General features: G+C 43.1%; 1 protein-coding gene across 1 annotated transcript in view; it reads right to left on the bottom strand.

Moving 5' to 3' along the window:
• The window catches only part of LOC142055411 (protein ELYS-like), a 45,732-nt gene that overhangs the window by 9,640 nt on the left and 23,112 nt on the right, over window positions 1-12,980 (bottom strand). The window contains exons 13-29 of the mRNA XM_075089346.1: window positions 12,292-12,382; window positions 12,107-12,196; window positions 11,804-11,944; window positions 10,919-11,023; window positions 10,277-10,370; window positions 9,488-9,611; window positions 9,307-9,363; window positions 8,006-8,152; window positions 7,066-7,253; window positions 6,745-6,889; window positions 6,519-6,650; window positions 5,165-5,312; window positions 4,925-5,075; window positions 4,257-4,364; window positions 3,568-3,763; window positions 2,050-2,247; window positions 308-743 (exon numbers count right to left, since the gene is read on the bottom strand). Coding sequence (XP_074945447.1) covers window positions 308-743; window positions 2,050-2,247; window positions 3,568-3,763; window positions 4,257-4,364; window positions 4,925-5,075; window positions 5,165-5,312; window positions 6,519-6,650; window positions 6,745-6,889; window positions 7,066-7,253; window positions 8,006-8,152; window positions 9,307-9,363; window positions 9,488-9,611; window positions 10,277-10,370; window positions 10,919-11,023; window positions 11,804-11,944; window positions 12,107-12,196; window positions 12,292-12,382 — 2,551 coding nt within the window. The remainder of the gene's footprint in view (window positions 1-307; window positions 744-2,049; window positions 2,248-3,567; window positions 3,764-4,256; window positions 4,365-4,924; window positions 5,076-5,164; window positions 5,313-6,518; window positions 6,651-6,744; window positions 6,890-7,065; window positions 7,254-8,005; window positions 8,153-9,306; window positions 9,364-9,487; window positions 9,612-10,276; window positions 10,371-10,918; window positions 11,024-11,803; window positions 11,945-12,106; window positions 12,197-12,291; window positions 12,383-12,980) is intronic.

Below are 12,980 nucleotides of genomic sequence, written 5' to 3'. Positions count from 1 at the left end.
GCCTAAAACATAACCAGAAGCCTAAGGTTTCAGCTCGTCTCCCTCCCAAAAATTCCCACTAATCACTGCTGCCTCTCAGCTGCAGTTACACACCAGAAACGCCAGCCAAAAGCAGGATATGTTCATAATGTCCATGATACCTAAAAAAGGACTCAAACACACCGTGGCAATTTTAAAAGCCTAGGACAAGGACATGCCCGGGACACTTGTGAACGCTCATCATTAACTGTTGCCCTCATCAGTAATTTAAGCTTTTGACGACACTTGAAAAATTCAGAAACTCAGGGTATCATAGGACGAAACACACCAGCTTCTTCTCTCAGGTCTGGTGAATCTGGTTGCTCCATCTGGAAAGGTTTCTCTTCAACCATTTCACTGTCTTCTTCCTTCCCCAGCTCTTGAAAATCGGCAGTTTCTTCAGTGGAAGAGTTAGCTGGTTTAGCAGCTATGAAGATGACATCGTCTTCAAAATCGCCAGGTGACTTTGCATCGTGATACTCCAAGGTTGTTTGGTCTGACCTGGCAGAGACGTTACTATTTTCTTTGCTGGCGTCCATCATCTCCAAACCATCTCCAGGTATGCTTTCTGAAGACTCTTCCATTTCAGCACCATCATCCTCAGGATTGCTCAGAGTAAACAGAGTTGCTTGAGCTCTACTTTCAGACCAAGCATCCTCCGTCACTCCATGATGATGCTCGCATGAAGCTCCAGATAGTGCTTTGTCATCTTCTGTTGCCTTTTCCTTTTTAAGAAGAAAAAATATCATGATCAGTAACATGCATTTGCTTTCTGTGGAAGCAAGGAAAAAAGAAAAAGCAAACATATACCGATGTCTGTCAATGTTACAAGTATCAGCTCAAGCAAGGCGCTACAGAATTAATTCTCATTCTAGCACCCTCTTCGCTTTTAAAGACAAGTGCAAAAATTAATCACGCTTTTGACCGCTTGTTGAGGTTCCACGACCTTGGAGAATTAAGATGAAGTGGGTCTTGTAAGGGCTTGCTTATCCTGTCACCTCAAGGCTGTTCACTTACAGGGTTCACTACTGTGTTTTCAACAAGAGGGAGCTTTGCATACCTAAAACGATAACTCAAGGCTTCTCTTCTTTTATGCTTGCCTCTTCAACTTGTGTGCACTACACTACCAAAACACTGTAGTGTTCACTATGCCTGTAGCACGGAACAAGTACATTACTCCGGCCACACCGCGCGATTCGTAACACCTTCAAAGAGGAGAGAGCGCCGCTTGTTACGGTTGAGTCGCTCTTTGTAACAGGCAATAAATGTGTAATAAAAACAGAGTCTGAGAATTTGCTAGAACGTGTACGGCAAGCTCATACACGTAGAGAGTAGCACGTGCCCCTGTTCTGCCCCTGATTTTGGTACGTCACTTGGGCAACTGCATGAGGAGCTGAATCAGGGAATCCAACTGACAGAGCAAGAGGAGGAGTAGAAGGGGGCAACTTTCAGATGGACCAACTTCATTTGACAGCTCTACGAGTGCGAGCCCTGGTGCAAGGCAAGAAAGAAAACGGAGAACTTTAGGGATGGAGAACAGACACCAGTACAGTTCTCTTCAGCAGGAGTCTATTCTTGCCACAATTTAAGCAAACACGGCCTTGCGAGAAGAGAGCCTGAAATAAATGCAGCTCAGGGCTTCTGTTGCTTTCAGAGGTGTTTCATTCACAAAGCTTAGCAAACCCAGACAAGTGGCTCAGTCTATATTCCTTACCTTCCTGCCATAGCACCACCTGAAAGGTGCAGTGGGAAGATGACCTAGCAATCTGGAACAATCCCAGCTCCTAACAACACCTGAGTGAAAACCGCCAAGGGCACCGGCGTTTATGATGAGGATGTTCCTGCAGGCACGTGATGCTACAGAAGGTCTAACAGAACCTTTTCTGGACCAAATTCAGGTCTGCCGTCCTGATCTGCAGTTCCAAGTCTCAACAGGACAGAAGGAGTTTTGGCAAATGTGAAAAAAATCTAAATCAAATCACAGCCTATAAAGCCTTTCACTCCCAAAATCAGTAACTAAGCCCAGCTTACCCCAACAGTCCATTTTGCAGTCAGGTTCTCTTCCCTGAAAGATATTCTTGGTTCCTTTGCTCGTAGCGGAGGAGTAACTGATCGCCCTGGAGATGCAGAGGGAGTTGCTAGGGGTGTGGTGCGAAGGCTGGATCTGAGAATGGACTGAGGAGTAAACCCAGCAAACCCAGAAGCAGATGTGGCCAAAAGTTTAGCTCTCTATCAAAAGAAACAAAGATATTTAATGTGAAGCCAGCTAAATCCTCAAAAAGAAGAATTCACTTGTTAAAAGTATTAGTTTAAATTACAAACTGAGTTTGTAGCAGCAGGGAGGACAAAGTTTAGCCTCCGCGCTGCTCTTTTTCCAAAGGTACGAAAATCTTCATGATGAAAACCCATGGTTTTTAGGTTTCTTCTGGCTTTGGTTTAGGTTGGTTTTTTTGTTTTGGGTTTTTTGGGTGGCTTTTTTTTAAAAATGCCAACACAAAATGTCATTTTTCAAACTAATTTCCTGAGAAAACAAGGATACGGCATCTTGTCGTCTGCAACCTTATCTCCCATCCCAGCACCTTTTGCAATTTCTACACTGTTCTTCTACAAGGCATACAACCTCAAAGGTTACCCCGGATAGGGTCACTGGAAACACTGCCATGCAAAATGGCCTGCAGCAAACCAATAGCGACAGCTTGTTTTATCACTAATCATTCAAGCCGCGCACTAGACTAGATTAAGTGGCGCTGCCGTAAAAATACCTACACACCTTCATCTAGAAGCATTCATGGTCTTCTTACCTCAGCTCAACAAAGATTTTTCCACAATTGAAAGGGTTTAAAAGGAGCATAAGGAAACTACCTGAATGACATGGACAATATTTAATGAGAAGTAAAAGGTTACAGTTCAGAGAGATCACGGCTATGTCGCTCACAGGTAGGCAAAGGCACAAAGATCAGCACCACAAAGATAGGTCGGGTGTTATTTCCTTGCCGGGTGCAGAGTTTGATGCAGTGAATGGAAACACAGTTTCACACAAACCATTAATAACTAAAATCACTGCAAAAAGCCATCACTGAATTGGACAGAGACTGACATCACTCCCTTGTCATTCACCTCACGGCATTAAGAAACTGAAGCATGGGCATTCTTCCTGGTAGGTATCCAAGTCAAACTACACAGAGCTACCCAGCGCTTGCTTGAGTAACGAGATGGATCAGCTACAGATTGCACCTTCAGGTATCCAAGTATATTGGAAAGTCCAATTTTAACTCGCTTTCTTACACGCAGTAAAAACAAGCGTATTTCACAAAGCTACGGGACAACGTGCATACTGCAATTACGTTAGAACTCAGATTTCCCTCTTCAAGACAGTTCCCAACGTGCTGCTTCCAAAAGGACCGTATACACAATAACCACATGCTTACTGAAAATACTCCACCACTTGAACCCAACAGCGTTTGTGTTAAATACTTTGGCGGTTTCGTTTAAGCAAACTTCACAGGCTTTTGGTTTGGTTGGTTGTTACCGGGTTTTTTAAATACAGACCTTGACCACAAGAGGAGTCCTTAGTAAATTCAGCTCTGATGCCGCTGAACAGTTCTTTTGTGAGATGGAACCGTGCGTATTTGAATTCAATGGGCTGGATGCCATGAATGAAGCCGGAGCTGTGCATGGTGACTGCCAGATACCGCCCTGTGCTGCAGAACAGGAAGGAACAGGACGAACCACCAAATCCAGCAATCTGTTAAGATACACAATTTAGGATATGAATAAAGAAAACAAAAAAATCATGCTGACTTCAAGAAAGCTGGGATGATACAAAACAAAAACATTCAGTGAACAGGAAACACAGGGGAACCCTCGCTGTTGGCGAGATGTACCAGGCCCGTGAAGGAGTTACAGGCATCTTCTTTCTTTTTAATTGTTTCTTTACATTTTGTACTTCACTTCCTAAATCACTGCTTCTGAGGCAAGAGTCATCCAAGTTTAAGTTGCACAAGTGATGTAGTGCTCATGTCAGAAGAAAATGCATCTACATTCCAATGCTGGCACCACTTGAGAGTCTCCACTGAGCCGTATCCCTAAGTTGACCTTTTCTTTAACAGAGACAAGCCTAAATGCAAACCGAACACTTTGCAGCAAGCACAGAAAATACACACACACAGACACATACGCTTATGTATACGTGAGGAGCAACACCTTGCTGAAATATTCGTTCTGTACATCTACTATACCTGGAACATTTTTGCGAGATTTTTGTGACTGGTGTCCCAACAAACGCATCGCGCAACTCTGCCTCAGGGAGAGGATGTGTTATGGCTGGTGGTTCTGTAACTCTAGGACTAGAAGTAAAAGGAAAATGTAACTGACCTTCATTCCCCTGGAGACCAAATATACCAGAATTCACAAGAACTCACCTTTATTTGACCACACCACCTGTCGGAAAACCATCTGACAACTAACAGCCTCTTTCCTGCTCCTGCTAATTCTGCCTGGTTTTAAGTAAAAGAGGCAGAAACGAAGCAGAAACTGGGCAGGAAGTGGGAAAAGATTACGATTTGGTCACACGCCCAAGCCTATCAAGATCTGTCCACCAGCGGCTTGATGGTAATCATAGTTTTAGCTGCAGCTGTCTTACATTGTGTAAACACATTTACCGTGATGTAAAGAGATGTATTTGCAACACAAAGACTGTCATGGCAGAAAAACCCTCTCTCCAAATGTTACGCTAAGACGCATTGATGCCTGAATGGTGCGTTTTGTTTGGCTTTTTTGCACTTCCACCGCTTCAGTCAGGTGCACCTCCCCTCCAAAACACTAACAGAATTCTAACGGATTTTTCTCTCTCTCTTTCTCTCCAAGCACGTAGCTCAAGACTAAACCTCGTTCAAAGGCTGCTTACCTATCGTACTGTGAGCAACTGGGTTTCTGCTCACTTCCTACCCACACGTCGCCAATTTTGGACAACATGTTACTGATGAAAGTTGCTCTTGTCTGCACATTTCCTGCACGAGCTTGTTTCGTTACTGTCGATAATGGCTTTGGTCTTGCGACTGTAAAGCAAGAGGGGACAAAATTAGCAGCCTGTGTAATCCAAGCAATGGTTAGTTGTCCATTCTATTTCCCCTCCCCTAAAAATTACCTGCTCTTAAGACCGATGAAGGCAAATGGTAAGGCTTGGCTCTCTCTACAGCCAGCTTCCTCTGAATTCTAGGAAGGATCTTCCCATATTGGCCTAATATGGAATTTCTGGCAAGCGCTCTCTCTCTCAAGCGAGGATCATGATCATTCTGATGAATGAAAAACCCAAAGCAAAAAGTTCACTGATTACAAGGGATTCATCGCACAGAACTCTCGCTGCTATTGCTAATTAGCGAATACATTTCCTCTACAGATGTAGTAAGACACATCCACTGCACAGAACAGCAGCAAGCTCAACCCATCAGCACACACCAGTTTCACCCAGTATTTTTAGCAGAGCGGAAGGAAGACTAGAATAATAACAGGACCTACGACTTTAAGTAAAACAGTTCTGGCACCCAGCACAGCCGTATTCTGATACACTTGATAGCACCTGCAATTGTTAAATGGCTGACAACATAGCAGGCTTTCCCTTGTTTTTCCTGAAACGCCGCTGACCGAGACAACTGAATACAGAGGGCAGCGGCCCATTACGTTGGACAAAAGGAAGCCGGTATTGGAACGACGAAGAGAAAGCTACCTACACGCACCTTCCGGCTGGATCAAAGTTTTCAAGTGCACGAACTAAAACTTCCAAAACCACCCCATGGCTTTGCTTCGCTGGAAAACTATGCTTCCGGAAAAGCGCAAATATGTCACGGATCCACAACGGAAGTTCACCTAACACAAAATTTGATCTGGCTATTTTGAGATACAGAAGTTGGATACGAATTTCTGTCCTAAAAGTGGTAAAATGAACGTTGTGGAATTGCAGAGCTCACGCTATGACTTGGGGAAATAAACAAGAAACACCCCAAACAACCCACAACACCAATTTTACCCATGGATTGGCATCCAGGCGGCTCTCAGCTAGAGAAATCTAGTTGCGTGCAAGACACAGGAGATGACGTACAACGTACTCGTCATTCCGCGGCAAGGAGCGACACAAACAACTTTCAGTAATCTAAACCATACATGGCATACGTCTCCGAATAACTGACTGGTAAGATTGGCTGACAGGAGAGATTATATATAGAGATATATATATATATTTATTCCTCAGATGCAAACAAACTCTTTTAGTGGAGTCAGCAAGGGTCTGTACCATTTGATTTACAACATCACAGGGTACCTCTGGAGTAGTGAAAGATCTTGGTCAACTTTTACATTCAGCTGTAACGTAAGGTGTAGAAACCCATTCCTAGCATTTCAAAGAACGGTGTGAAAAACAAAGCAGGATTTTTACTGAGTACTACCAAAACCGGTTAGTAACACCTAACAGGAACTCGCACGCTTGACAGCACTTTTGCCCTTACCATAAGATTAGCCTTCATTGACTGGTTCAACTGTAGTGCTGCGATATAGTTGGCACGCTGCAGATGGTGGACTAAAAGAATTTCTTGATTCTGAACACCAGCATTGGTCTGCAAAAACTTCTCCAAACACTTCTGTGAGAAACAGCACATTTCAAAAAATGTATTACGATTCTGCCTCTTCTCTTTCCAAAGAGACGATGAAGATTTGCTTCTGGTCCACACTTACTTGTTCAGTGTCTGTGAAAGGCAGCTTCAGTAATTCTTCCATGAGTCCCATCTCCTGACAGACTTCATACATGTGCTTTAATAGCTCCTCTACGTTCACCTTAGTGGCGTGCTGCTGCAACAGACCCCAAGCCTCCACCATGCACCTGTAATTGTTTTTTTTATTGAGACGTAAAGGAACATGAGTAGTATAACCAGAAAGATGCCCCACAATTATTCTATTGCAAGTTTAAAGGAAATTTAAGGGATCGTGATTTCTATCACTTGTTCTCCACCTTTCACAATATCGGAATGCAAAAGGGTGGGAGAGCTATTTCTTTACCTATTGGACAACAGCACAGTGAGGAAAAGCTGCACTTCACTATTGCTTGAGATTGATGGCTTCATCATCTGCATGTATCTGAGGGCTTGCCTCTGCTCTCCTCGGCACATGAGGGACTGAATAATTCTCACATGTTGCCACGACACAGTTTTGATTGTAGCTGGATGAAAGAGCAGGGCCAGGGAATTCTGTAGAAGTTAGAGATCAGGTTTATTAAGATACATACATACACACATGCACCCAACAACAGTATTCAAAAGTTTCTTAAGTCAGGGTGGAGGTCTGTTAAACAAACCTGGATGATGGCTAAACAACGAAATCCTTGCTACAGGACAGGTAGATATAAATTCTTAAGCATTTGCAGAAGAAAATTCAGTTAACCGTACAGAACAAAGTCAGTCCTTTAAAGGGAGTAATGCACCCTCTTCTAGGTTAACCAAATCTCTGTATGCAACCATCACTCCTTATAAACGCAAGTTATTCTCCCAGGCAAACATGTTTGATTAACGTCGTGACAGGCAAAGAACAACCCTCAGCATCAGAAAGGACATGATTTAGGTTGAAAAGTCACTTTTGCAGTCTTCTGTCTCAGACCGCAAAGCTAGGATCGTAGTTTTAATCCTTCAAGTACCCAAACCACTCTTTTTGAGAAAGCGCTCAACTGCTCAGGTGAAAACAACCTAAACGGGCAGCTTCGACAAGTCACATATCGAGCATCAGTAAAGCTGATTTCTTCATTGTCTTAATCAATTTCCTGTCAAAGTAATTACAACTAAATTTCAAATCGTCGTTTTTTGCTGAAGATGCCACAGCAGTATCACAGAAAGCGCTTCTAACGTTTTATCACCTGTTGTTAGCTAGGCACCCGTTTTTGAAAATCACTGTATAAATCACAGCTTTGCACTGCAATGGATGCCTACCCAACCGGTAACGTACGTACTTCATAATCGTTGTGATCCAGAAGCCAAAAGCCTTGAATAAGCTTCACAAGACCCCAGGGGATAGCAAAGGCAGTTGGGAAGGAGTCAATTGAAGTTTCCCTTTTATTCGGAAGGGAATGCATGATATCCAGCAGCAAGTAAATTGTCTGATACCAAGCATCTAATTAAGGCTAATAAATTTGCCAGACCAACAATTTATCACATTACCTTTAGAAAGACAAGGAAATGAGACTATAGAAGCCGTGGGAAGCAGAAAATACTCATGAATTAGTCTTGCCCGTTTATGCCAGCATTACCTGAAGAGAGTCAGGTCCTAACAAGAAAATTGCACTCTGAATAAATAACCAGAAAGGAAGACTCTCTGATTTCTGCAAGGCATTCAAAAAGGTCACCTTTAGATATTTAAATGCTTCCGTTCAGAACTCAGGCTCCCTCTTTGAGCATGGGAATGCCCAACGCTTAATTATTAAAGCAAACAAATTCTACACTTGGTTTTTTCCCTTGTTTCCAGCGTATATAAACCAATGGAAATTAGGGCGTCCTTACAACACAACTTTGCTCGGAATGATCAAAACTGGATTTAAAGCAGTATGTGGATCACTCCGTGGTAGTGCCATTTCCTCTTTCTGACACCCGTTTTTAGGGACTGTTCTAATAAGACAGCTCCAGGGCACAGCAGTTTTTAAACCCCTTGCTCTCTAGTCTTCCCTCTCGGGTCAGGCAACGAACAACAAAAGCCATTCTGTACATTTCAGCGGCTTAAAAATTAAGGTTCTGCCCAATGACTTGTCTCTCCCTCTCTGTTGGTTATCCTGCGTGCCTGCACTCTTCACAGAACAAAAGCAAGCCCTGTTAGCTGGGCTGGAAAATGGATGATTTTGGCAAAAAACAGGTCCCGGTAAACCACTGTTAGAAATCCTTTTGCTCTGAAACGCCACGCTTTAGTGCATCGTTCGAGGAAGCAGCCATTTGCTACAGGCATGGGTGCCTTGAAAAATCAGAAACTGCGTTTAAAGTTTGAGAAGAGCTAAGGGAGATTTCCATCCTTAACATTCTTTAGGAAACCTGTTTCCTCATATCAGAAAAGACCTTGCAACAAAACATTAAAACAAAAATAATCCTAAAAGATCCACAGTACAAAGAAAGGAAACAATGCAACTTGATTCTAAACTAAATGTTTTCACTGGCATTGTGTTTGAAGCATCGTTTAGAAAACGTATTAAACACGTAGGTGGCAACCATTTCAGAGCACCGATGTGCATATCACGAGGGTGTAACAGAAATAACTCGAAAAGGATACAATTGCATGCTTGTAGCTTTCTTCAACGCTTTCGAGCAAATAGAGATCCAGCAGTGCCTGAAATGAAGAGTTAGAAGTTTTTTAGAAACTCCTCTCTTTGATAAATCATTGGCTTTTGGGGAGGGGTGGCCTGGGGGGAGGTGGGGTGGCGGTGGTTCTTTTCAGTGAACGTAACACTCACATGTAAACTAGCAGGTGGATATTTCCCAGTTCCTCCTCCATCTCTCTGCCACAACTTCTCAACTTGGTCTCCTAACTGGGAAACCATTCCATCGATCATCAAGCAGTCAGAATCCCATTTTCCTCTGCAACAAAAGGTAGCAAGGATTTGGACAGAGTAAAACACTAATTCCACCCTCTCAGTGTAACAGATTGCCTCCAGTCAAAAACAAACAAACCAGATGGGTCCGTACACGCACCGTTCCAATTACAGAGGGCTGCCCTTTCAAACATTACATTCTTCAAAACCCCATCACACTCTCCTGCTGACTGCCATGCTACCCTGTAACTTCCCAATGACAAAAAGCAGAAGCAGCACACCAGACGCCGTGTGCTTCTAAGGAACGCACGAGCCCGTATGTAAGTTACCTGAGAAGTAAGCTAAGTAAGGTGAACTTCAAAGTCAATACCTAACACAGTGCAGCTTCCACCTTAACTCATCTTGCAGCGCCTTGTTCGCAGTGCCACAGCCTAAGCTTCTTTAGGTCCTCGGTCAGTTTTCAGCACAAGTGCCAAAGGAAAATCTAGTCTCACCTAATACAAGGCATATCCCCTAGATGCTAGGAAGCTCGTCCAGGAAACAGGGTTCACTTTAGGAAGTGACTTTTATCCAAGAGCCAGCAGAGCGCTTGGTGTGCCAGCTACACGTAACTCTGACCGTCTGCTTAAATTACACAGATGTACAAAAGCCTTTCACTTCCACTTGTGAACGAGTAGCGGAAGCCTCTTTGAATTTCCCTCTAAGTCTTACCTTGATAAACGCTCAAGTTTCTGTCGATGACCAGCGTAGTAGCTCTGAATCAGAGGGTAATTGTAGAAAGGTCTAGACAAATGCATATCCTCATCTACAGGCAATACAGTAAAAGCAAGTTAAAGAAGTAGTATCACATTTTTAAGCTGAAATTTTTGACTAAGACGACAGAAGATCACACAAGCTAAGCATCAAGAAGGACAGGCAAGGCTCTGCCTTTGAAAGAAGCCAATCCTCTTTCTGCCTTTGCTGAAAGACACATAAGGCACAGGACTAGTTATTTCTTTAAAATCCCAAGCATTTCAAGCTCTGGGCGTAAGCAGCTCCTTGAATCGGAGGCTTATCGCTATTGCTAAGAAACCTCCCGGAAAGAAACTGCTTGACGCTTGGACTTGATGATCTTAGAGGTCTTTTCCAACCTGAATGATTCTACGATTCCACGCTTGCATTATTCTACACTATCGAGTTGAAAAAATACCAGTCAAATCTCAACTTCAGCAACAGAACTTCAGCATACGCTGTCACCGAAGCAACACGACTTCTTACTGACAAACATTTACAAAAACATGGCTAAGCACGTGTTCGTAGGAACCACTTACTGGGTCGTCCCCTTGTGACAAATGTAGTACAGTTTAGGCTTACCTAAACCCTCTGGCAGGAGACTCGATCGACAGAACCAGAGGACCACTTGTGCGTACAGAGAGATGAGGCTGGTCACCACCTGCTTATTCGTCAAGTCTGCAAAACCTGAAAAAAGGCATAAGAAGATTTTTGCTATGCAATTCCTTTCATTTTTACAAAACTCCCTTCATCACACTACAGAGAATGGAGAAAAATATCATGGTAGACGTCTTTCCCTTTGCATTTTTCACTCGGTATCACTTCCTTATTTGCAGAAAGAACCCACAATCGCCACCAAAACAAAAAGCAACCCCCACAAAGAAGCAGAGTCACTAAAGGTTAAAGAAAAAAAGGAAAGCCTGAACTATTAAAGCCTCTCATGAAGAAGACACCTCTTCTTCACATGGCAGAGACTTTTACCATCACAAACGGATATTGTCTCTTTCCCTCCATATGCCAAGAGCAATTTGTCATACAAAAAGCTATAGACTGGCAAGCAACTTACTTTACCTGTTACTCATTCATGCTTCCTGTATATTTTTAGTCATGTGCAATACCAGGGTGGCTTGCAATCATAAATTGCTAACTAAGAATCACAGAGAGACATTTCCAGCATTACAACATTCAGCGCCTGTAATTTCAACCCAGTTGCTTACACAGCTTCTTGCTGAATGTAGCCTCCCCTACCCACGTGCACAAACTCCACAACACACTGTTTCCCTGTTCTCCAGGCGTATTGAGTGGCAGTCCCAGCTCCTCCGATTTAGGCCCCTTCTCCCAGCTACCTTTGACTGCCTTCCAATCATCAAACACAACAACTAAAGCTCATGTTTCCACAGTTACAGCCCAAGCATAATTCCGAGCCTTAGGAAAACGTACCCGAGATTTAGAAATACCGTTACAAACCTTTCTCCGTGAGCTCTTGTGCTTCTGTGAGAAAACAGTTTAAGACTGTGCTAAGGTTGCTGAAAAGCAACTGGCAGTGCTGAAGAGACTGTAACGTCTGTGGGTCAATGAAGTTGCAGGAGCCATCAAACAGCGGAACACCTTTTCAAGAAGAAGCATTAAATTGTGAGCCTACAGAGCAATTTCAGAGTTTCAAAGTACACTTCAAGAACCGTGGCCAATATCCTATACCAGCAGACTACTGAATAAGCTCAGCTAGAAAGAATGATTTTACCTTTGCAGAATGACTACACTAGTACTCACATATTTGGTCCAGTTCGTCTTTTGTATAGACCACTTTGTTCCATGTCCACTCAAGAACAAACCGTAAATTAGCAGCAGAACTTGGCTGCTCTTTAAGGAAAAAAAAAAAAAGAGAACAAACCAGAAATGAATCAACAGTTTCAAACTAAAAACCATGCAACATAAACACACGTAACAAGTATTACCTTCAGATGTCCAATGCTTAATGCATCCGGTCAGAAGTTCTAAAGAACCTGTCTGGACAGCGGCTGACAAGACCGCTTCTAGCTGCTCCTCCTAAATGCAACAGACAAAATAAAAGGAGAATCCTACCCCCTTTCAACATCCAAACCAGCAACAGGAAATGTCTGCTTCTAACCGTGCACTCATTCAGACATCACAGTCAATTAGTACACGTACAAGGGATTCCACGCTCCTTCTCTTAATTCTAGCCACAGCCTGGACTACTTGTTGGTCTGAGGAACACAGGAAACTTTTCCTCTGACATGTCAGCTTCCTGCAGGCTAATTCTAATCTTTATTCGCATGCCTCTGCATTACAGCCTCAGTTTACTGAGTTCCAATTAACTCTTCCCAGTACCATCCCCTGCTAACACCCATTACGTGTGTCGTGCATGTAAGTTTGCCATCAGGAATGCACGAAGGGGACAGAACAAACAGAACTCTGCAATGTTTGCACGGAAGCAGTGAAGCCAAGGTCAAGCAGCTTCCTAGACTATGAAGATCTGAAACAGCTCCCACACCCAAAACAGTTATGTAACTTATACATCATACATATATATGTTCTAGAATGAGAGAAAAGAAGTGAAACATCTAAATTCTAAGAGGTTTCAATTTTAAGCTCTTCAAGCACTCTATTTTAAGGTAGTGGGAGT

Source organism: Phalacrocorax aristotelis, chromosome 3, assembly GCF_949628215.1.
Source record: "Phalacrocorax aristotelis chromosome 3, bGulAri2.1, whole genome shotgun sequence".
Lineage (NCBI taxonomy): Eukaryota > Metazoa > Chordata > Aves > Suliformes > Phalacrocoracidae > Phalacrocorax > Phalacrocorax aristotelis.
The sequence above is the reverse complement of the archived record's forward strand: the minus strand, read 5'-3'. Positions and strand labels throughout refer to the sequence as shown.